The 21,423-nt window shown below is 46.9% G+C and overlaps 10 protein-coding genes and 1 non-coding gene across 11 annotated transcripts; 5 read left to right on the top strand and 6 right to left on the bottom strand.

Moving 5' to 3' along the window:
• Positions 1-1,441: 1,441 nt before the first annotated feature.
• MCYG_08027 (conserved hypothetical protein) lies at positions 1,442-2,528 on the bottom strand (the record flags this gene model as incomplete). Its single annotated transcript, XM_002842898.1, has 2 exons — positions 1,442-2,172; positions 2,323-2,528. 2 exons carry the CDS (start codon positions 2,393-2,395, stop codon positions 1,442-1,444), a joined length of 804 nt encoding a protein of 267 aa, XP_002842944.1.
• Positions 2,529-4,473: 1,945 nt separating this feature from the next.
• On the bottom strand, positions 4,474-4,950 carry MCYG_08026 (uncharacterized protein; the record flags this gene model as incomplete). The annotated part of the gene is made up of 2 exons (XM_002842897.1): positions 4,474-4,721; positions 4,785-4,950. The coding sequence occupies 2 exons, from the start codon at positions 4,948-4,950 to the stop codon at positions 4,474-4,476; spliced, it is 414 nt and encodes a 137-aa protein (XP_002842943.1).
• A 327-nt stretch (positions 4,951-5,277) lies between these two features.
• Positions 5,278-5,857, top strand: MCYG_08025 (uncharacterized protein; the record flags this gene model as incomplete). Its single annotated transcript, XM_002842896.1, has 2 exons — positions 5,278-5,345; positions 5,422-5,857. The coding sequence occupies 2 exons, from the start codon at positions 5,278-5,280 to the stop codon at positions 5,855-5,857; spliced, it is 504 nt and encodes a 167-aa protein (XP_002842942.1).
• Positions 5,858-6,421: 564 nt separating this feature from the next.
• MCYG_08024 (uncharacterized protein) lies at positions 6,422-7,021 on the top strand (the record flags this gene model as incomplete). Its single annotated transcript, XM_002842895.1, has 1 exon — positions 6,422-7,021. One exon carries the CDS (start codon positions 6,422-6,424, stop codon positions 7,019-7,021), a length of 600 nt encoding a protein of 199 aa, XP_002842941.1.
• Positions 7,022-7,238: 217 nt separating this feature from the next.
• Positions 7,239-7,329, bottom strand: MCYG_10579. Its single transcript has one exon. It is a non-coding gene; the product is annotated as a tRNA-Lys (tRNA).
• Positions 7,330-7,404: 75 nt separating this feature from the next.
• On the bottom strand, positions 7,405-9,073 carry MCYG_08023 (succinate-semialdehyde dehydrogenase; the record flags this gene model as incomplete). The annotated part of the gene is made up of 4 exons (XM_002842894.1): positions 7,405-7,541; positions 7,602-8,846; positions 8,905-8,992; positions 9,044-9,073. The coding sequence occupies 4 exons, from the start codon at positions 9,071-9,073 to the stop codon at positions 7,405-7,407; spliced, it is 1,500 nt and encodes a 499-aa protein (XP_002842940.1).
• Positions 9,074-10,351: 1,278 nt separating this feature from the next.
• MCYG_08022 (uncharacterized protein) lies at positions 10,352-10,687 on the top strand (the record flags this gene model as incomplete). The annotated part of the gene is made up of 1 exon (XM_002842893.1): positions 10,352-10,687. One exon carries the CDS (start codon positions 10,352-10,354, stop codon positions 10,685-10,687), a length of 336 nt encoding a protein of 111 aa, XP_002842939.1.
• Positions 10,688-11,229: 542 nt separating this feature from the next.
• MCYG_08021 (2,3-cyclic-nucleotide 2-phosphodiesterase) lies at positions 11,230-13,366 on the top strand (the record flags this gene model as incomplete). The annotated part of the gene is made up of 6 exons (XM_002842892.1): positions 11,230-11,268; positions 11,334-11,544; positions 11,759-11,840; positions 11,923-12,370; positions 12,396-12,753; positions 12,813-13,366. 6 exons carry the CDS (start codon positions 11,230-11,232, stop codon positions 13,364-13,366), a joined length of 1,692 nt encoding a protein of 563 aa, XP_002842938.1.
• A 1,028-nt stretch (positions 13,367-14,394) lies between these two features.
• On the top strand, positions 14,395-15,489 carry MCYG_08020 (conserved hypothetical protein; the record flags this gene model as incomplete). Its single annotated transcript, XM_002842891.1, has 2 exons — positions 14,395-14,913; positions 14,947-15,489. 2 exons carry the CDS (start codon positions 14,395-14,397, stop codon positions 15,487-15,489), a joined length of 1,062 nt encoding a protein of 353 aa, XP_002842937.1.
• A 380-nt stretch (positions 15,490-15,869) lies between these two features.
• MCYG_08019 (dynamin family protein) lies at positions 15,870-18,254 on the bottom strand (the record flags this gene model as incomplete). Its single annotated transcript, XM_002842890.1, has 3 exons — positions 15,870-16,052; positions 16,151-16,694; positions 16,819-18,254. 3 exons carry the CDS (start codon positions 18,252-18,254, stop codon positions 15,870-15,872), a joined length of 2,163 nt encoding a protein of 720 aa, XP_002842936.1.
• Positions 18,255-19,698: 1,444 nt separating this feature from the next.
• MCYG_08018 (uncharacterized protein) lies at positions 19,699-20,415 on the bottom strand (the record flags this gene model as incomplete). Its single annotated transcript, XM_002842889.1, has 1 exon — positions 19,699-20,415. The coding sequence occupies one exon, from the start codon at positions 20,413-20,415 to the stop codon at positions 19,699-19,701; it is 717 nt and encodes a 238-aa protein (XP_002842935.1).
• Between the last annotated feature and the right edge of the window lie 1,008 nt (positions 20,416-21,423).

Here is a 21,423-nt window from a genome sequence, read left to right as displayed (position 1 = left end):
CCCACATAGACAAGACGGTGACATCTGCTATATTCCCCTTTCGTTCTCGCTTCCGTGTTGTGCTGGCGCTGACTTGCAGCCTTTAGGGCACTTCGTTTCTACCAGGGATACCCTTGCCGGCCAGTATTATATGCTGGGCATCTGGTTCGCTGTGTGACAGCGGGGACATTATAACGCTATCTCACTGGTTTATCTACGTTCTAGACGGCTAGAGCTATCGGAAGGTTACTGCTTATTGCTTAGCTGTGATGAGCGATGCTAGCAAATGTACTCCGTAGTACAATATCCACCAGCATCAGGACCAACGAGAGCCAGCCAGGCGTGAAACCAAGGCCAGCGAAGACTGCCATCGGTGCTGCTTCAATCCGTGGCGATCACACTGAGGCGGATAAATAGTACGGGTAGCAGCATGGACTAACCCGCTTCTTGCATATACATCCTGCATCCGTGGTGCAAGCGAGCGATTCACTAATGCTGCTGCGCCCTTTTTGAAAGGGAAACAAAAATTTTGGGTTGGACCATGTCAAACGCTGCATGTAGATTCCAACTGACACGTAGACTGTGTCATGGGCCTGGATACATAAGTCGCGCTTCTCTTATGCATCCCTTGCCCTTCCCTCCCCCCCCTTTCCTACCATTAAAGATGGTGTTGTGGAGATGATAATATCCGGAATGCGTGGAATCCCGTCTATCGATCGTGGGGTTAGTTCTTCCGTTGGTTGGTGACGGGCCTTTTGGGGAACCATGACATCCTTCTATCCTACTGGCTGGACCTGTGTACCATTGCCGGGGATGTGCGGATGGCCAGGCGGGTTCTTTCTTGTTGCCAAACTTCGAACTCCATACAACGACAGACACCAAAAAGGTCTGGCCTTGTATCCGTTTTCTGCATCTCTTCTATTGGGTCAACGTTCCGTTTGGATGGGGGTGGGAAGAAAAAGGAACTACCTTATGTTCTCCAGCTAACTAGGGTGATCCTTATCTGTGGCATTAAGGTACCAGAGATCCGGTTGGCGTGAGCTGATATTGTCAATTGGGCACGACAGGCTGAAAATGATTCATTTAATTCGAGGCCTTGTGAGCGGTGAATATGGTGAGACGACCGGGCGAACCTGGTTGAGACGAGAATTATTGACTGTTGAGGTGCTACGGGGAGTGGATCGTACTTTCACATCTAATCGATAGTCTCTATTGGAGTCATCGAGATGCACACGCAGGACCTAAGGAGATACATACATCATTGAACAAGCGTTAACAATATCATAAATTAAATTAGATTAGTTTGAAATGAGTGAGAGTTCTTTTGGTTTTTTTGGTCTTTTTTTCTTTTCGTCTCCAGCCACCAAATAGGAAAAAAGGGAAGAGAGGAATAGGATGAAGAGGAACTACATCCGGTTAACAAAACAGCTGGAGGAAATAAATGCAAAAAGTATAACGACACTCAACCCATGGATGATCTGCCCGGAAGGCCGTAAAGGTAGTTTGTTTGGTGGCTCGGGTGGTTTGAGTAACTTTGGTCGTATGAGATGCTATGGTGGTGGTGGTAATCATACGGAAGATGGCTGCCAGGCCTGAAGATCTCTTCTCCGTACCGCTCCCGGTATGCTTCAGCAAGCAGCTCCATAGTCTGACCATCCGGAACCATATCAAAAGTACTCAGGTTCAGGGTGCGAATGAACTCTCTCTCCAGCTGCTTATCGTCTCTCTCGCGAATCCACTTCATTATAGCGAGCGCGTCGGCAACATCGGGTTCCTTTTTATCAAGTTTACCAGACGCATATATTCGTCTAATCTTGCGTTCGAGCGCCCATTCCATTGGTGCGCCATAAATGACAACGTTCTCGCCGCGGAAAAGAACGATGCCTTGCTTCTTTGCACATTCTAAAAGGCGAGCGCGCGAGGCTCTGGTCACGAAGAGGCCCATATCTTCGTTAAGCCATTCTTGATCGTAGCCTAACCGCTGGGTGATGGTGGCCATGGAGGCATAGAGAGGTGTCTTGATGTCTTCATCTTTAGACCATTCAGGGTCGAGGAGAAAATCGAGTTCGAATGCGGTGTTACGGCATTTGAGATATTTGAGACAAAGGAACTCGCCTGAGCATAGTAGTTGGATGGGAGCGAAGGCAGTGATGAATGCGTCTTTGCTCAGTTCTTCGTCGAGAGCTTCCAGGGCTAAAAAAAATTGTTAAAAAACTTATTTCAAGAGTAAAGCAAAAGAATACAAGGCCGCAGCGGCAAGAAAATTGTATGCTCAGCGTAGAATACAAGAGTACATATATGCGGAAGACAAAAAGGACTTGGGTGGAACGGAGTAAGGCAAACCTGTTTCGAAACCCTCAAGGTCTATTTTGGTTCGATCTTTCTCCTCCACATAACGTCTAGGCTCAGACAACATGCCGCAGCGCAGAATAATAATTTGGTTGTCGAACCCGGTGTCAACTTTTCTTGTCAAGACGGACTAAAATGAGTCTTGTATGGCGCAGATGGTGTAGTCATACTAGACGGAGCAAGTAGAGGGTGAAAGGAAGGACCAAGGCGATGAGAGCCGCAGGAATATAGTTGAACGATGAGGTAGAGATAAAGTAGCGACGGGAGCGAGAGTGATATAGAAATCAGGGCGAGGCGGAACCAGGCCCCCCGGCCAGAAGTGACAGCAGATTGGCAGATTGCATTTTTAATGGAGCGTGCTATTATTGCTGTTATTATTTATGGCGATAAACCCGTTTCCCGCCATAAATACAGCATGTAACTTAGCCCCAGCCAGTCGAGATGCAGCAGGCTAACGCACCAAGAGACGGAAGGGAGGGGGGCCAGACAAGGTGTCCCCCCGGTGTGTCCCATTTGCCATCAGCCAGTCGTTATGCCGGGCGATTTTGATGTCTGCAGCCGCGAGACACAAGGCGAAGACATGCACCCTGCATCCAGCCATACAGGAGACAGAGCGGCAGACGGCACGCCAGACAGGGAGTTGCGTCGACAGGTATACATGCACACATGTACGAGCAATTCATGTACCAGGCCCTTGTCAATTCGAGCGAGAGGAGTGAAAACCAAAAAAAAAAACCGAGAACTGGGAAAAGAAAGGAGGAAGAACCTGGGGGATCCACCTCCATCCGCCGAACCCTTTCGAAGACAGTTAGAGTAACGGAGTTATCTGTAGCTAGCTCGATGTATTATTGCATCATGCTGGATCTGCTCTCGAGAGCAATCTAGGCGTGGGTCCTTTTAATAAGAAGAGACAAATGTCCTGTTGAGTTCTCAACAGGCAGAGTTTTCTTCCTCTTCCCCCTTTCTTTCCCATGCCTTTGTTTGATGCGGCCACAAAGAATATGTATGAACCATGGCATACCCGGTACGTACGGGCGAGAATGCAACGATGACAAGAAACGTATCAGTACGGATCCTTTAATCGATCGTTGAATAAGGCCTTTCTGGAATCCTCGCAATCACTCCACTACTGGCCATGCATTGCCTATCGGAAATGCCCTAATCCACGGGCCAAAACTCCGATGAGCAATGCCACCAGCCCATGTATGGAGGCCTTCGACAAGTTTCCCTCCCAGAACCGTAAGCTTTGGCAGCCCTTTGCATTCAGTTCATTCATCCATCCAGAAGTATCAAATTCCAGATGAGGGGAATCGAATCCTTGAGTTCGAGCTGGATTTCACTCCCTGTTGATTGGCTCTTGGAACGGATGTGATAGGCAATACCGAGGGAAATATGAGCAGCATCTCCATGTTGTTTGTGCGCTTTTTCTCCATGTGACTGAGCACCCTGTCTCGCATCCATAGTGCAGCCCGTATCTTGCGTTCTGACCCCCCCTCCCAAAAAAAAAAAAGTACACACGGTCCGCTGGCGGTTAGTCACCATAACCAGTCGATATCACCATGTTTCACAACTGCCTCGACATGGTAATTAGCTTTTGGGGGGCTTGGGAAGAGGAGTTTTCATGTCATTTTGGATCCATGGTCCCGTTGTACCTTATATCCTTATCCTCCAGCGGCTCTAAAAGTTAGGACCATGATGGGCGGGCAGGCAAATGGGCATCTAAACCATGGCCAGGCGGCAGGACGGATCATGCATGATATGCCCGTTTTCTCTCTTTAAGAAACTGGCTGAAGACTTGTCCTGTACTCCTGTCGAGAAGAGTGATCTCAGGGACTGAACAGCCCCCACGTTTGCCTCCTCTCTTAGATGCGGTACAGCATCCCTGGGCGCTTCCTATATGTACTTATCCATCAGCCTGGGATTCCTGCTTGATGTGTAGTTATACCGTCGGTGACACCGCCGAGTATCCGTGTGACTGATAGTCTGGTCTCCCTGAGTTTTAATGCTTGCAAGCTGGAAACATCCTTGGTGTGTTATACGGCAACGTATACGGTTGTATACATCAGTTGCCTTTTTATATCTAAAAACACGAGAAAACGGCTTGCATTGAGTGCTCCACCAAAGTCTCCACGGACTGCTGCAGCCTTAATTAACTCTTGCGGAGGACATCTTGCTTTTGGAAAGAGGAGCTGGGGTGCATATTGCATATATTCCTTGCTCCAACTTCAGCTCCAGCTCCAGAACCATGCAATGCTTATCCACCAGCTGGCGAACAGGCCTCTTACGGAGTCTTCTCTTGTCTAGAACGCGTTCCACCAGCAGTATCAGTCTGATGAAAATGTCGTGTTTGGCCATGTATGGTTTGATATTGATGATTTTGTCCAACGGTTCGCCTATAGACTGGTGAGATAAGATCATAGAAACGGGATAAATCAAGAAATATTAAACTAGAATACCTTTAATGGGCTTTCTGCTCCTTTTAACGACGGAGTACTTGATGATTCCAAGTACTGAAAGTGGTGTTAGAGCATTAAGTATGATACTGATGTTGATGCTGATTGCAATGCTAGAACCGCCTCCGCCTGTTATGAAGGACGGTTTCTCTATACCAGCATATATCATATCTTAGTCTCATCAGTAGATTACCACAATGTCTTATCTCGTTTTGTCGGAATATTCCATCACACAGTCTTAGACTGAAAATTTGGTATATAAATTGTTGTTGTTTCTTCCAACTTCAACTTCACCCACAAACCTCCACACACACACACTTCTACACAATTTGATGAAGTGACACCCTGCAAAAACTCGTACGTCTTGAGCAAGATATTTGGTAAGTTTTTCTATATAAGTTCCCTCTCTGAACCCGGCTGTTTTTGGTTTATTGAGAGCTCAAAACTCTCCTAAGAGTATACTAAACTTGGATCGATACCAGTTACTCCTACAAGGATGGCGAAAAAGAAATCCGCAAAGTACGGATACTACAAGCAAGCGGCTGGGCAAACAACCGAAGCATTGTAAGAGGCCAAAGTTTCAAAAGTTTTAATTTTGCTACACTGGAGACTGATTGACTGATTTTCCTGGCCATCAAAGTCGCGCCGGACAAGACCAACTACTTGGACCAACTTCCAGTCTTTCACCCGAGGAATGGCTGAAATACAATTTTCGTGTTTACTCTGTCGCAAAAGAGTATGGGATCTCCGATCTGGAAGTTGATGCAAAAACACATATAGAGAGTTGCTACAGATCTGTTCCCCTCACCACCTTACTGGAACTCACAAAGGGGCAAATGGATCTCTTTAAATATGACAAGCTCTGGATCTGCAAGAACATGGCAATTGCGTTGGACAAAGCGTACCAGGACGATCGTTTGATTTTTAGCAACGAGGAGTTCCTAAGCCATATTGGAAACTCCCCAGAATTCGATAGATTGATGATTCAAGCTATGGGTCAAAATTACATGGCCAACACTGGAGACACTGGAGACAATGATAGTTATGCAGATGGCTGGGCTGCCTTGGGGGCATGATAATCATTTGGGAGCCTCCAAGCACAAAAGTATTGCATTATATTTCATTTGGCAACCCAAGCTGTACCTTAGGCATTTTCCATATTGTCTACGAAAGAGGATAATTCACCAGTCCATGCCGATAGAGGAAATATCTGTTCTATGAGCCCTAATATTTAGCCTCGCTTTCATTTCACTTTTCATATATTGAGCAGCCTTGCTTTCACTTTGGGTGTTCATCCTCAACAAACTCTTTGAGACTAAAGGAGAGCTTTATAATAAACCAGATAGCTCACTGTCAGCCTTTCACGTTTCGCATCTGGCTCCTCTGTTCTTTCTCCTATACCAAAAGGTATTACTGCCCGAAATACAGGTGAATACAAGTCAATCTATCTTTATAGCTCTCTGCGAAGCAGAAAGCTGTTTGCACTACCTTATACCCAGAAGCACCAATACACAGCCATCCCACGATATACTACATCAAGTGAACGAAACATGGCCAAATCAACACCCGATTCTAAGACGAAAATCTGGTAGGAATGCAGCCCTCATGCTTGTGAACCACGTAGGTTAACCTCCTTGGACATGAGTACTGATGTTTCTGGTAACCAAAGGCCATATTCTACTCCTTTATGTACCCTCTTCTTTGGAGCCAGCAAGATCGGGCGTTCAGTCCCTACCCACTCCATCAAAGACTCCGACCCTTTGATGAAGCCATTTCACCAGGGCCAAGGGTACATCTGGCTTAGCGATGTTGATGAAGCGATCACGGACAGGTTTATGCATTATTTGTATACTAAAGAGTATAAACATACCCTGGAAATCGACTTAGAGGCGGCGACTCTTGGGGAGTTTGAAAACGCCATCCGTCTCATGTTTGCTGCAGAAACTTACGGCTTACCAACTCTAAAAGCCCATGCAGAGATAGAAGTGAACTATCTTAAGTACAAACTGGGGCCTCTCGAGTTGTTCTCCGTCATCAGGAAAATGCATCCGTACTTTCAAGGCCGGGAATGGTTTCACTCGATAATAATGGCTGAAATACAGAGTGTTGAAGAAGATGACTTGGGTTGGCCCTTTTTACTGGAATGCATACATAAAGGTACCGGACAGGATGTAGCGTTGGACAAGTTGATTATTCGGTGCTTATTGGAAGCATTGGCTGGGACACCCATTGACTACTAAAACCAGCAGTGATACTGGGAAATATGAGTTGACAAGAGAGTAAACGGCTTGGATGCTGGAGAATTGAGGGCTTAACGGAGAGGCGACGAGGGGAATTGACAGTTGTCTCTATGATCCATGTCACCCAGCTTCCAAATAGCAAAGTTTGGAAGCGGGAGGGTGTCGATACTCGGTAAGCATCTTTAAGATCTTGTAGCAAAAGGCAAAAAAATGCTTTCGCCCACATAGAGGCTCGAACTCTGGACATATCGGTCAACTGGTATACAACTAGTAAAAGCCGATCACTCTACCGACTGAGTTACGCGGGCTGCGCGGCGGTTAGACAATTTACGACTGAAGAACCGGCGGCTGCTGGAGAGTCATCGAATTAGGGGTATATCCAACTAATATTGACCATCAATAGTGAGTGTCCCTGTCTTGGTAATCATGTACTCAGCGACAGCAACATCCTTTCCGCTCTCCTTGCCGTATCCCGACTCCTTTATGCCACCAAACGGTGATTCTGCGGCAGATGAATTGCCTGTATCATGAAGTCATTAGAGACACTTTAACAGAGAAACAGTCAAAGGGGATCCCATACCTGTGTTGAGCCCAATCATGCCAGCTTCTAGATTCTCCAGCATTCTCCATATCCGGTCGACGTTCTTAGTGAATGCATAGCTAGCCAACCCCATACTTGTATCGTTGGCACATTTCACCGCCTCCTCTTCAGTCTCAAACTTGTACAATGCTGCAATGGGAGCAAACGTTTCTTCTCTGGAGATAAGCATCTCCGGCTTCATGTCGGTGATGATGGTTGGCTCGAAGAAGTAGCCACCACAGCCAGTCATAGGTTTACCGCCTAAGATGACATTCCCGCCCAGCTTCTTAGCATCCTCGACCTGGCTCAGCGCCTTGTCAAGACCTCGAGGTGTAGTTACTGGCCCCATCGTAGTTCCTTCTTTTGCGCCATGACCAACGACCAACGCTGAGGTTCTCTCTTTGAACATTTGAGCAAATTTATCGTATACGCCGCTCTGAACGTAGACTCTGTTCGCTGTGATACATGCCTGTCCGGCATGGCGCCATTTCAGCGCCATGAGCTGGGTAAGAGCTTGCTCAAGGTCGGCATCATCAAAGACAATGAACGGACAGTTCCCACCAAGCTCAAGGGTGACTTTCTTCAGACCCTCTGCGCAGTGTGCGGCGACCAGCTTGCCTACGCGTGTGGATCCTGTGAAAGTAACCTTCTTAACATGTGGATGTTTACAGAGAGCCTCGCTGAGAGAAGGGGTATTTTCAAGGTCGGTGGTAAGCACATTGAAGACACCAGGCTCGTAACCTGCCCTCTGCGCGAGAAGTGCAAGCGCTAAGGTTGTGATAGGTGTCTCTGGGCTAGGTTTGACAATCATGGTGCATCCAGCAGCGAAAGCGGCTCCGGCCTTTCGAAGGATCATTGCAATAGGGAAGTTCCATGGGACCAACGCTGCCACAACGCCAATTGGCTGCTTGACGGTGAAGACTCTTCGATTCGGTGTAGCAGGAACAGCGATGGTGCCGTGTATTCTCTCTGCTTCTCCGGCAAACCACCAAGTGAAGCCGAGGGCATAGTCGATCTCACACAACGACTCTGCGATTGGCTTGCCGGTTTCGTGAGTCAAGATCTTTGCCAGATCCGATCGAGCTTCACGAATAAGCCCATCCCATTTCATGAGTAGCTGGGCTCGGGTACGCGGGTTGACTTTCTTGAACTTTTCAAAGGCAGCATGGGCGGCTTCTACAGTAGCCGGGACATCTTTTGTAGTGTTTGTTGGGCAGCTCGCCCACGGCTTTCCACTGCCCGGATCTATAATACATGTCAACCACTGTCACGAAGCAGACCATGTCAGTGAATTAGTATTTACCTAGCACTTCGAATCTGCCTCCATCCTTAGCAGCCACCCATTCGTTATTCACGAAGGACTCGAACTGGAGCAGACTTGGGTCGTCCAACTAGATAACGTTAACATATACTACGTGACTGCCATCTTCTGAAACACTCACTTTGAATGGAACCTGGTACTCCTTTGCCATCGTGACGATGTACTGTTCTTCTCAACTATAATGATGGTGTTCATCATCTTCGATGCCATCCATGCATGTTTCTTCCCCGCAAGCCTTTTTATCCGGGAAATCCCCGAGATCCGGTACTCCCCGCTAAGTCCGGACAAAAACGTCAAACATCGTATAAAGTAGAACTTCCAAGTAAAACTTCTTCCATTTCACATTTATAGTCTTCATAGATGATAAGGTCTTAATCGCAGGCGTTGATGTACAGGTGCTGTGTCTGGAGTACTTGAGATGGAAGTACCAACCGGGGACGACCTGTTAGAGCTATCGACGCCAGGATAGTTATATTTGGCTGTCAGCTTGGGTAGAAAGACTAGGTTATCGAGTTGATCCGCGAAGTTAGTATTTTTCCTGAGCTCTGCGCGCTCGGCTATGGTTAATATAAGACCTGCTTACACCCCTGGAGATGCGCTGGGTGGCCGTTCAGGGGTAGACGAGACATGACTCGGTTCATCGCTCGACGGGTTCCCTTCTCCTACTGCTGTGTATCATGAGCCCAGATACAGTTGATCGAATGTAAAATCCAGATCGAAGGTGATCTATCTCGCGTGCGAATGTAATAACTAGTCGATCGCCACTTTGGGCAAAAAGAACAACAGATCTCGCGAACTTGCTTCGATGCAAAGCGTTCCGCAAAGCTGGTCTCAAACGGACTTTTGTCCTACCTGGCTGTGTCTTAGCCAATGATACCAGCCCTGCCTCCATCCAACCAGTTAGCTATTGGTGGATGTAGATATCCCCTCCACGGAATATGTATAACATGCACACTTTCGACGGGGTTGTTGACCGCAAAGGGGAAATACAGTGTAGCCCTCTCTTGGCCATGGCTGTATATATATAAGGGGTAAAAATGTATGCCAACGTTCATATAACATGGGCCAACCGCTTCAATGGGAGAAAGAAGAGAGGGCCTATGTACTGAACTAGTCGATGTTCGAGCCTTTTATTAAAGGGTTATTTCTGTGAAAAGTCGATCTCCGAATATTCTGCTGTTGCGGCGATCACTGGGCAGAAAATAGTGTGTGCTTCGGTGGCTTGGGCGCATCCAAACTAGTTACAGGCAGGACATCAAACATCAGATCTGCCAAGTAGTATGTTGATATATTATATCTGCTTGACTCTGCACATTTTCTTCATAGCCATCTCGTCCCCCCTCGTCCTTTGATCTATGAATGTCGATATCTTCTCGATAAAGTAACTTACCGATATTCTCAAACAGCGCATACCTCATCATACGCTGCGATGCAAAACTCATCCACCCAAAGTCTCGCCCCTGTTCCCACTCCCACCGGCGCAGCCTATACCACCACGATAGAAGAAGAGAATGCCCACAAGCGAAGGCTTCTCGTCTCGGTGCTTGGTCCGTTCTTTGGCATTTGCCTGCTCATCATCGCCATGTCTCTGGCCATCCGATACTGGAAAGAGAAACAAAAACAGAATAAGGTGAAATCGGCCACTGAGATGGTTCAATGTCCAGACGACGCTAGTTCGGTTCCGTATTCACCTACACTCAGCAAATATTCAAGAGACATAGAGGCGTCGCCTTGGAAGCTCAAACCCGCACACGAAACGAGTTAGCTATGTCAAATGATTGGTCTTCTTTGGCGATGATGATGAAACTAGGTTAAAATAGGCACTTGGACGGCGCTGGAATCGGAACTGTCATTATATGAGCTGTATGATTGGTTCATGGGTGATTGCATGCGATTTGCCCTGGAGTTCTTTTGAATGCTTTTGCTCTGTCTTTCAGCCTGGAGTTTTTGGAGGGATTGGGTCACGGAAACGGGTTTCAGGGCACTTTTTTTACTGTTCAGTCATTTCATCTTTTCTTTCTCTTCCTCTTTCTTCATGTTTATAGCCGACTTAGCGACATCTTCATCTTTATCTTCGTTGTCTGATGTTGATTCTTCGTCTTTTTTGCCTGCAGTTTTGATTACTTAAGCAGAATCGGAGAAACTATAACCCGCCACCTTTTTCTCTCCGACTTCAACTGCAACAAATTGAGGATGTCGACGACGTTGACGTTGATGTATTATTCTTCTATGTAAGAGTATATGATAGATCTCTTAATACGATCGAGACGCCCCTCGTAGAAGAGCTGCCAAGTCTAAGGATTCAACATGACTGATACCCTAACATTCTACCACTTCAACGATGTCGTGAGTTGGTTCTACTACTGTAGGACCAGCAATTTGAATATCTAGTTTGCTGATGAAACACATAGTATCACATATCAAACACAGACCTCATAGCAAAGTTTGCTCATGTCATTACCCAGTCCAAGCAAAGCAGCGGCAGTCTAGATATTCCGCCCTTGACCATCTTCAGCGGGGATGTCTTCTCTCCGTCTACTGAATCGTCCGTATTAAAGGGCGAGCATATGGTCCCTATTCTCAATCATCTTGGTATCGATCTTGCTTGCTACGGGAATCATGGTATGAGCCGGCTAACTACTTTAATTTTCTTATACCATACAATCTGCAAGCAGTTACTCGAAGTCTTTCAAATTAAGAGTGTTAACGCCACTTCTAGACTTCGATTTTGGTGAAGACCGACTCATAGAGCTGTCAAGAAAGACGAACTTCCCCTGGTTACTATCAAATGTAGTACATTCAGCCTCTCATGCTAACCTGAATTCCCATGTGAAAGGTAATCTCCTCGCTCTTGCGCAGGAGTATGTTATTAAAATGATGGGGCAATACAAACTTGGATTCATCGGCCTAGCTGGGACGTAAGTTTGATGTCTCGATTCAACTAGCTTCTGTGTTCTTTGCGGTCAAAGTGGTGCCGATGGCCTGATACTTTTGCACTAGGGATTGGCCATCCAACTGTCAACATTTACCACCAGCTCTTTTTCTTTCCCCAAAAGAAGTAGCTCGAAGGCTAGCCAAGCATCTACGCACTGTGGAGGGGTGCGATTTCGTCATCGCTGTTACACATATGCGCCTTACCGAAGACCTCTACGTAGCAAACACTACTTTGGACGGAGAAGAACGTATCGATCTATTACTGGGCGGACATGACCATGAAGTTCTTTGTCGATCTCTGGGCGACATTGACGACAACCCAGGTTCAATCCTCCAAGGGATAACGGATAGTGAATCCAGAATACGAGATGGAGAGACGGTACATGTGGAAGGTAGCATACGAATTGTCAAGAGCGGAACAGATTGGAGATCCTACTCTGTCGTACAACTGAAGGTTCGGAGAGAGAATGATGGCAAAGCCTATCTTGACAATATTGAAGGTACAAAGTCACGAGTTCCTTTTACCTTTGTTACTATAGGAGAACAAACTGAAACAGATGCTGACCACAAACCTAGTGACTCAATTCCTGGACATTACCCGGATGCAGTCATACCACATGATGCCAAAATGCGCTGAAACCCCATCAATTCTTAGGTCCGTTCATGACCAGATAATGGATGCCGTCCGACATCCGCTATTCCACACGCGTGTGTCTCTCGATGGCCGTTCGACCGTTATTCGTAGCGAAGAAACCAATTTAGGGAACATGTTGGCAGATGCAGTCAGAGCATTCTATGATACCGACATTGCATTTATAAACAGCGGAGGAGTCAGATGTGACAGGATAATCGAACAGACTAATGAACATAACGCACTAAAAATCAAGGATATCATAGGTAAGTACCGTGGCATACCATGTCTGAGTAAAAGCTAGGTTCATGTCTTTGAAACCCAGATATCATGCCTTTCGACAATGCATTCGTTGTTAAGAGAATTTGGGGCGCTACGCTGCTCTCTGCCCTGGAGAATTCTGTCAGTGATTCTCACACAGATGGCCGCTTCCTTCAGGTCTCTGGCATGCGCTTCACAGCTAGCTGGCAGAGGCCAGAAGGAAGTCGTGTTCTCGAGGCATACTTTGAACCAAAGCCCGGTGTACTAGAGAAGATTAATCCAGAGCGGGCGTATACTATTGCGATGGTCTCATTCATCGCTACAGGTTTTGATGGATACGGCTGCTTCAAGGCTGAAGAGACACTGGTCGATGCAGAGGGTGCAATGACGGATACCAGCCTGATGCTGCAGGTTTTCAGACATTCCAGAAAGCCCGACAATGATGCACATGACTATAAGGCCGACGGAAAACCGGAAGACGGTAACGAGGCGGAGGCAGATGACAGGACAGAAAAGGGAGTCAAACGTGCAATGGAGGCGATTATCACTGGATATGATGACATGGATGGTTTACCGGTCGTTAGTCCTACTATCGATGGACGGTTGACATTCGTGTAGATACCTCTACACCAGCCCTCTGATAAAATCCCGAAGTTGAAGATAAGCCAGCTTGTGTTTGACGAATCATTTCCAGTGCATCCAGGTCGAAATTTATACCCTTGCAATGACAAGAGATCTCGAACACTTTAAATGTCTAATCCTCGACGTTCATCAGTTACGCGAGCACCCATGTCGAGAACCTCTGCTGGCCCTGGTAAACAAATCATACTATGAGGGAGGGCAGGCGGTGTCCAGCAGCACACCAACCGTTTCGGGGACCTGGAATAGTTACTCGGTTCGATGGGTGACTATGGAAGATGCTGCATCCTTTTCCGCAAATCCTCCCTGCAGATGACGATGACGAAGAGCGTATCTTGTTCAGCATCTTGATCGTTAAAGGCATAGATGGTATCCTTGGGTAGAGCTGTCTCCTTATGCATCTAGCCTGGACATGCTCCAGCGGTCAATGTTATTGTTGGTGGCGCATCCAGTATGCATGAACGGCGGCTATATGCATATTCTATTTATATTCGCTTATACTGTTTTTATTGTAAACATCAAGTAATTGAATATGAAGATAGTATTTTAATCTGTATATATGTGGCCAATTTGCTAGAACATCCGCTCGTCCGCCATCCATCATGTATAAAGAACCAAAGTTGATGCCATAAAAATCGCCCAAACAACCATCCCTGCCGCCGCATCAATGGTATTCATGGGCTGACCTCTTAGCTGTGTCTTAGCTGCAGCTTAATGCGCCATCGGCGGGCGCCAGAAGATCCTCCCCGGCCGCGATGGGGGCGCAAAGTCATACAGGAGTCATGCAGCGCTTGCGACGAGGCCACCAGACTCGCTCCAGTGACCGATTGATCGACGAAGAAGAGCGGCTGGACGGGCTGACCGTCGACGGCGCGTAAACGAGAGGAAACGTATATAAACACGCCCTGTCGTCCTGGCTTTCGACGCATCTACAGCCTTGTCATCGCGATAGTTTTGCTAGTTGACAGACAGCTACAGCTACAGATATACAGCTTCAGACTGTACGGATGCCGCTGGAACCTCCTTTTCCTCCTCTCTACAAGCAGTCTGCCGTCAAGACGCCCGAAGATGGGACGGACGACGGGAAGAAGACACAGGCTGGACCGTCCAGCGGACAGCTGCGTATCAAGCTGGATCCCATCGGTACGCTGCCCACGATTGCTCGCGTGAAGGAGCCCTATACCAGTCGAGAGAGCGGACATGGCAACCACGCCGTATACCTGGTCGAAGACGAAGGGATAGACAGGTTCGTCGAGGGGGACTTGAGCGTCCAGCGGCTGAACGACATCCACGGCCTGCTCTGGATGGCTGGACGTCCTCTCAACGCCCGAAAGCTGCAGCGATATAAGATGATTGGCTTCGATTTCCTGCCTACGGAGCAGGCAGACCTTCACCTCATCCACTTCTCGAACAAGATCTACCTCAAGACGCTGCCGGACTACATTCTCGACTACGATTTCTGGGAGAAATACCTGTGCAAGAACGAGGAGCTGCACAAGCTGGCCTGCGGCTTCTTGCTCTCGTGGGTATGGCTGATCTGCTCGCCCATCGACCTCCAGCTGGCGAAGGACGCTCATCTGCTCTCGCCACAGATCACCTGGGCCTGGTGGAAGCAGTTCGTCAGAGACTTCAACAAGCATGTCGATTTCAACGCGCTCGACAAGGTGAATAAACGGTATCACTTTGGCGAGCTCCGTCTTGGACGCATCAACACCATCTTCCGCATTCGCTTCTTCCACTCCCATTTCATACGTGGCTATCTCTACAGCTATAACCGCTACCAAGTCTTCTTCGAACGCAACTTTGGCTGGCTCATCGGGGCATTTGTGTACATCTCTGTTGTCCTCTCGGCCATGCAGGTCGGTACTGCCATCCCTCCGCTGAACAATAATCAGGCTTTCCAGAAGGCCTCGTACGGTGTAGTCGTCATGTCTATCGTGGCAGTGGCGGCCTGTCTGGCCTTTGTGGTTATTCTCTTCTCGTGGATTTACCTTTATAACATGGTGGCTGCCATATGGCACTCCCGCAGCGAGAGGCAGAAGAGGAGGAAACTTGCTGTCGAGCTTGCAGAAAAGGCAGAGTTTGCTGATAGGACGTCTTGAGAAGAAAAGCCCGTTCTTTACGCTGGATGAGATTGTATGATCATTGTTTATTCATGGCTGATGGTGTTATTATGGTGACATGAGTATATTATCTGTTTATCCTTCTGCTATGGCTATGTCTCCCGGGCTTCGGGTCTGTCATGGAAATACTACTGTGTTGATAGCGTTATGCAGGGTTAAATATCGGAGTAGCGGCCTTCCCTTGTTGTCCATTTTAAAATTCTATATATTTCGATTTGCTACCCCAAAGTCTCGAGTATTCCAGTAGTCTCGAATATTCTCGTAGCCTCAAGTATTCTAGCTAGTAGGAAATATCAGTAACAAGATCCTCAGCAAGACAGGAAAAAGGCAGCCTTGGTTGGAAGCTCGTTGTCGATGATCTAACTTTGAAGGTCATTGAGAGATTCAGTAAGGATTTGAATCATGTTTAGCAGTTCATTCCTGCGGTCTGCTCGATCTGCTGGTTCGCCTGCAATACGCGCGACATCTTGATCAGACATCTTCAGGACAGATGTAGGGGGAAAGATCGCTGGAAGTTTGGAGATAAGGTGTCGTTCAATGACCTGGCGGCATATGTTGTCGACAAAGGTCTTCATCGCAACCTGTTAGAGTCGAATTCAAGTTAGCTCCTGGGTAAATAAGTATAAAAGTATAAGTATACCGCCATCAGAATTGATTTAACCTTGTAGTAAGCATTGAGGGCAATCTTCGCTTCCTCACATGCACGTCGGTCCATGTTGACAATCACTTTTTTTTCCAAAGCCTCCTCTAGTAGACGCCGATAGGCTTTGCTTTGTTTCTTTTGGCTGACAGCTTCGCTATTCAGATCCGTGTTGGCGGCATCGATAGCTTTCCGAAAGGCATCCTTCATCCCCTCCTGAGAGGCTTTGTCAATGTTGTCAGTGTAGTAGTGATTGTAAGTTATCGGAGGCATCTTCTCATCCTCACAGATGGTTTGAAGTTCATTAACAGCCGCGGCCAAGTTCTTTTGAAGCGACGCTCTCATGTAAAGCCATAGTTCATTGCGGACCTGCTCCTCTTTGACAGTATAAGCAAGGGACTGTTCGACGAAGATGCATATCAAATCATGGATTCTGTTAATGTGTCCACTGGCTATGCCACTCCAGCGGCTTGATTGAGTGTGGAAGAGCTCCATGAGAAGCATGTATCCATATGTTCCATTTAGTTCCAAACCTCGAGTGTTCCTGTAAGTCTAAAGAGTATATGTTAGTCTATATACTCAAGCAATTAACTGAGCGTGCAATAATAGTGTTTAAATAAGGTAAAGGTGTTACCGTTAGAATCCAATTATCAACCCTGTGAGCGAACGCCTCGGGGTGTCCCCATTCCCGTGGAAAGGCTACATCATCGTCATTGTCGTCGTCGTCTTCATTGTCGTTCTCGTCTTCATCGTCGTAGTCGTCTTCATCGTCGTCATAGTCGTCATCATCATCATCATCGTCACCATCGTCATCGTCATCATCGTCATCGTCATCATCGTCATCGTCGTCATTTCCATGTCGCTCTAAATCATATTTATGAGCTTTTGAACACATAAAATCGGCAAATTCGTTGTTCAAATGGTGAACTCTGGCTCGAATTCGATTGGTAAAGATACTTTCAGTTTCCCTGTTAAAAAATTCCGAGAACCTGCCATGGTAAGTGCCTCCGGTTGCAGCCTGTATAAGGCTGCAGAATTCCATGCTTAGCCTTGATAGGAAGAGCCTTTGGCTTTGGATACTGGTTCTCTCTTCACCGAGCTCATTTATCTCGTTCTGCGCACCTTCTAGCAGTTTTGATATTTCCGAACAAACTTTGGGTAGCTCACGTTCAATATGCCGTGCAAGAAGGACTTCGAGCGAAGATTTGAGTGCATCGATACCAACTCTATTTGAGTTGAGGTGTTGATTCTTCCAGCCAGGATTTTGAAACCACTCAAGCTCCTTTCTCTTTCTCTTTCTCTCTATAGAGGCCATTCCCGCTTCTATTTCCTTTTGAGACGGATTCTTGAGCAGGTAATATCCTAACTTGAGCTTGATAGGTCCCTGATTCCGTATGACCGCAGCGATTCTTCCCTCGGTTCCATCGTTAATAAGGTCAGTTTTGGTGATGATACCTATGGTTCTCACACCTTCTGTATCAAACTGCCGTGCTGCTCGAATAATTGGCTGAGTTTCCACATCGTTTATTGCTGGGATGACGGCAAGAATGATGGTACGCGAATTTTCAAGATAGGAGTTAACCAAGCCCTCCACGACAGAGCTATCATCACTTTCAGCACCAGATATCAACCCTGGTAAGTCAACGATGGTAAGGTGAAGCCCAGTTTCACCAATAACTTCGATTCGCAACACATCCAAAGCGAATGGAGGTGAGTCTTTCTGATCGGTAAAGCCCTTCAGCCCCATGAGAGCTCCTACGGTTTCAATAACATCGGGCAATTCATCGTACCCGAGGAGATTTTTTTGGTAGTTCCGGAGGCGAGTTGCTGTCACCTCATCTCGCGAAGAGTGGGGAATAATGGTTGCAGTAATGGCTTGTTTACCAGGAGAATGGCGGAGGACTATCTCAGTAGCAAACCTGGTACACAAGCCAGCCTTTCGAGGGAATGGGATGCCAGTGATGCCTTCAAGAACCGAACTCTTTCCAGCTGACTGGTCACCGCAGACGACTAATTGCGGAAGAGAGATATGGTCTCCAGCCCCGCGGGCTCTGGCTTTGTCGACCAGGTTCAGTTTCGACTTGATCAGCTCTGATTCAAGCATGGCGCTGAAATCTTGTGTTGAGAAATCCGGTAGAGAGTTGGTGGGCTGTTTACGGGGTAGGGATAGTAAATAGTTGACAATGATATTGTGCGGATTTTATAGGGCAAAAAAAAAAGTGAAGAATAGGTGGAAAGTTCCTTTGTGTCCTTAGAGAAGAGTCTAGCGCCCCGGAATTAGCTTCTCTTTATTCTAAGGACATGGACGGTGATATATAGCAAAAGCAGTGTAGACTTAATGATGGTACCAATAATAAGAATATTGCTCTGATTGCTCATCTTCGGATAGGATATAACAATTCCGTAGAACTTCAATATTTCAAATAAAGCAACCACTTTGTAATACATAGTATACTACAAGATGGATAGCAAACCAGCCTATGTATCATCTACGTAGGCTTATGCATCCCTATGGCAGAGGATGTGCCGAAATAGTGGTATCAATGCGGATTTTTGTATAGAGCTGTCTTCGTGCATCTTTTATGATCCTCCATAACTCTCTATCAAGAATGGATGGCAGGGCTCTTTGATGAATTTGTTTAATAGAAGAAGACGGAGAAGAAGACGAACGAAAAGACGTTGAAACGAAGTTATGCGCCTCGTCCCAATCCGGTTAGTTTGCTCTCCCTTTGTTTATCGTTGATCTTAACCTATCCAAATCTAAACAGCATTAATCCAAGTCAAAATACGAAGTACACTTCTGCATACTGGACCACTGTGTGGTGTGGTTGAAAATCCATGCGTGGTCCCAACCAGTCGGTTTAAATAACCAGTGATGATCCCAGCCCAATTGCCAATTTGTCCGCTGGAAGTACGGAGCAGTACGACAATATTTATGCCGGCTCTCCCCGATGGGATTCTAGCTGATTTTCGCTTTAATTTATTTTTTCAGATGCTAATTCGGAGAGGATAAAGCATGCAACTCGTATGTGACATTCCCGTTTCGACCATGCACAGAAATTGGCCCCCTCTGGGCGCTATATATATGGTGGTGGACCACTGGCAATCTTTTAGTCAACTTTATATTTGCACAGCAATAACCATCATAATGGTCCTCGTTGCCTTCTCAGCTAACGCTGGAGCAGGTCGTCACAGCATTAGCACTAGTATCGGTTGGATTCTTGCTCATCTCGGCAGCGCGGTATATCAACGTCTAATAATGAAGCTTATAACGGCCCACCCACTTCGGAAGGACTATAAACCCTACAAAGGGATGATTCTCTGGCATTTGAATATAGATTAGTAGACATAATAGAGAGATATAAGTCTAGTTGGCTAGCCATGCGAGCATTCGAACGGGGTATAAGTTGGAAAAAACGAAATGAAACCAGCAAGAAATGTAAAGAATGCCGTATTCAGAACGTGATGTCCATGGCACGTAAGACATTATATGGTATATAAGGAACAATCAGCGTAACATTATAGTAAGCAAAATTCATATCATGAGATCATCCTCCACGGACAAGGAGGTTCTCCTCTGGCTCATCAATCAAAATGACTGCTGGCAGCTTCTTCTCAGTACCAGGCAAATATATTTCACCCGAGCTAAACAGCTCGCTGTCCGCGTATCGGGAGCGTCGTTTGGTATTTGATGAGTCAACGACCTTCCACAGTGCAACAGCTATCTCAACAACGACAGCTGAGACAAAAAAGACGATAATCAGCACTGCGACAATGAGTGTCCAGGCCATGATAGGCCGCGCAGAAAGCCAGTCGAGAAAAGCGGGTAAATCACGGCTGGCGACTATGTCTTCGAGGCGGATCCTATTCGCATATGCAGATATTACCATCGACGATGCTGGTGATGTTGTCGATGTAGAAGTAGATGCTGGACGCGCGCCTAGTTGCTTTCCAGGCGCGGATGTCGGCAAACGGTCGGGTAAAATTAGAGGCTTGAAGCTGACACGCTCTGCGGTTGTTGATAGCGAGGAAGCAGAAAAAGACAGCCATCGGTCAGCAAGATATGCATACTTCTCGAGTAGCATTTTGTCGCATTCTATGAGCAGCTGGCGCATCCTACTATCGGCGACGAAGGCGAAGATCGCACTACAAGGCTGCGAGCCGATGGCTGGTCGAGAGCTGTCCCTGATGCCATCTACGACTAAGATGGGGGCAGAGAGAACAAGCGACAGAGCAAAGCCACAGAGCACCAAGAATGCCTTCATTCTGCAACAAACCCCCAGCAGTTGGGTTTGAACTAGCGATACGATCAAGAGGCGGATTTCGCTTTTTGAGGTTGAGATCGTATCGATTCGCTATTTTAGAGCCACCCTTGCGAGAACTTGACTAGAGGTCGATTACTCGTCGATAAGAGTGCCTGGATACGATAGGATCCGCGAATAAAGCTCTACACCCGAATCATCATGGGCTCACAGTGTAGGGCGTGAAGATAATAATACTCAAGCATCGACATCATTTCAGACTCGGAGATGGAAGAAAAACGAAGAATGAAAAGAAAACAGCGGGCTACAACGGTGTAGATATACTTTCTTTTTTTGCTTTTTACGTTTTCTCCCTCATCTTGCAGAGTTAACACGATTCTCGATAGTGCACGCTAGGTGAGCTTGTTGTCGCTTCTGGGCTCCCGTTTGGATGGAAGATACCGCGAAGAACTACGGGGTGCATCGTACGTGGAGAGGGGTTTTCGTGTGGCGCACCACCTGATCCCCGCGACGGCGAGACAAGAATGGAGTTTCTCCATGTGCCTGGGGGGGCAAGCTCGAGTGGACAGGCGGATAGTTTAGGCGGCCAGGGGTGGCTTCGGGGCTTCAGGGGCAATCCACAGGCCCAAAGTCTGGAGTTTTGCAAGATGGTTCACGGCGTAGCAACGTTAGCAAGGCGATCGCTGGTGTTTAGTTATCGAACGCGGAGAGGAAACCGGCCAAGGGAAGACGTTACAGAGTACTCCATGCTGATGTCAAACAGAGCCACTTTTCTGTTTGTCTTACTCTGCTTCATCTTGATGCCGTTTCAACTCCTCGAAAACTGTTTGCTTCAATTATATTAGCCCCCATATTACCTAATATATGACATATAGTATAGTCAGCTGCTATCGCCCTTTCTTGTTGGTGTACATTCAAGTAAGAGAATATAAACATATCAGGTGACCTGCATCAAAATATTTTGTGTTATGTAAGAAGAAGAAATGAAGGAAAAATGTGGAACCTGCAAGC

This window comes from Microsporum canis, genomic scaffold (genome assembly GCF_000151145.1).
Source record: "Microsporum canis CBS 113480 supercont1.8 genomic scaffold, whole genome shotgun sequence".
Lineage (NCBI taxonomy): Eukaryota > Fungi > Ascomycota > Eurotiomycetes > Onygenales > Arthrodermataceae > Microsporum > Microsporum canis.
The sequence above is the reverse complement of the archived record's forward strand: the minus strand, read 5'-3'. Positions and strand labels throughout refer to the sequence as shown.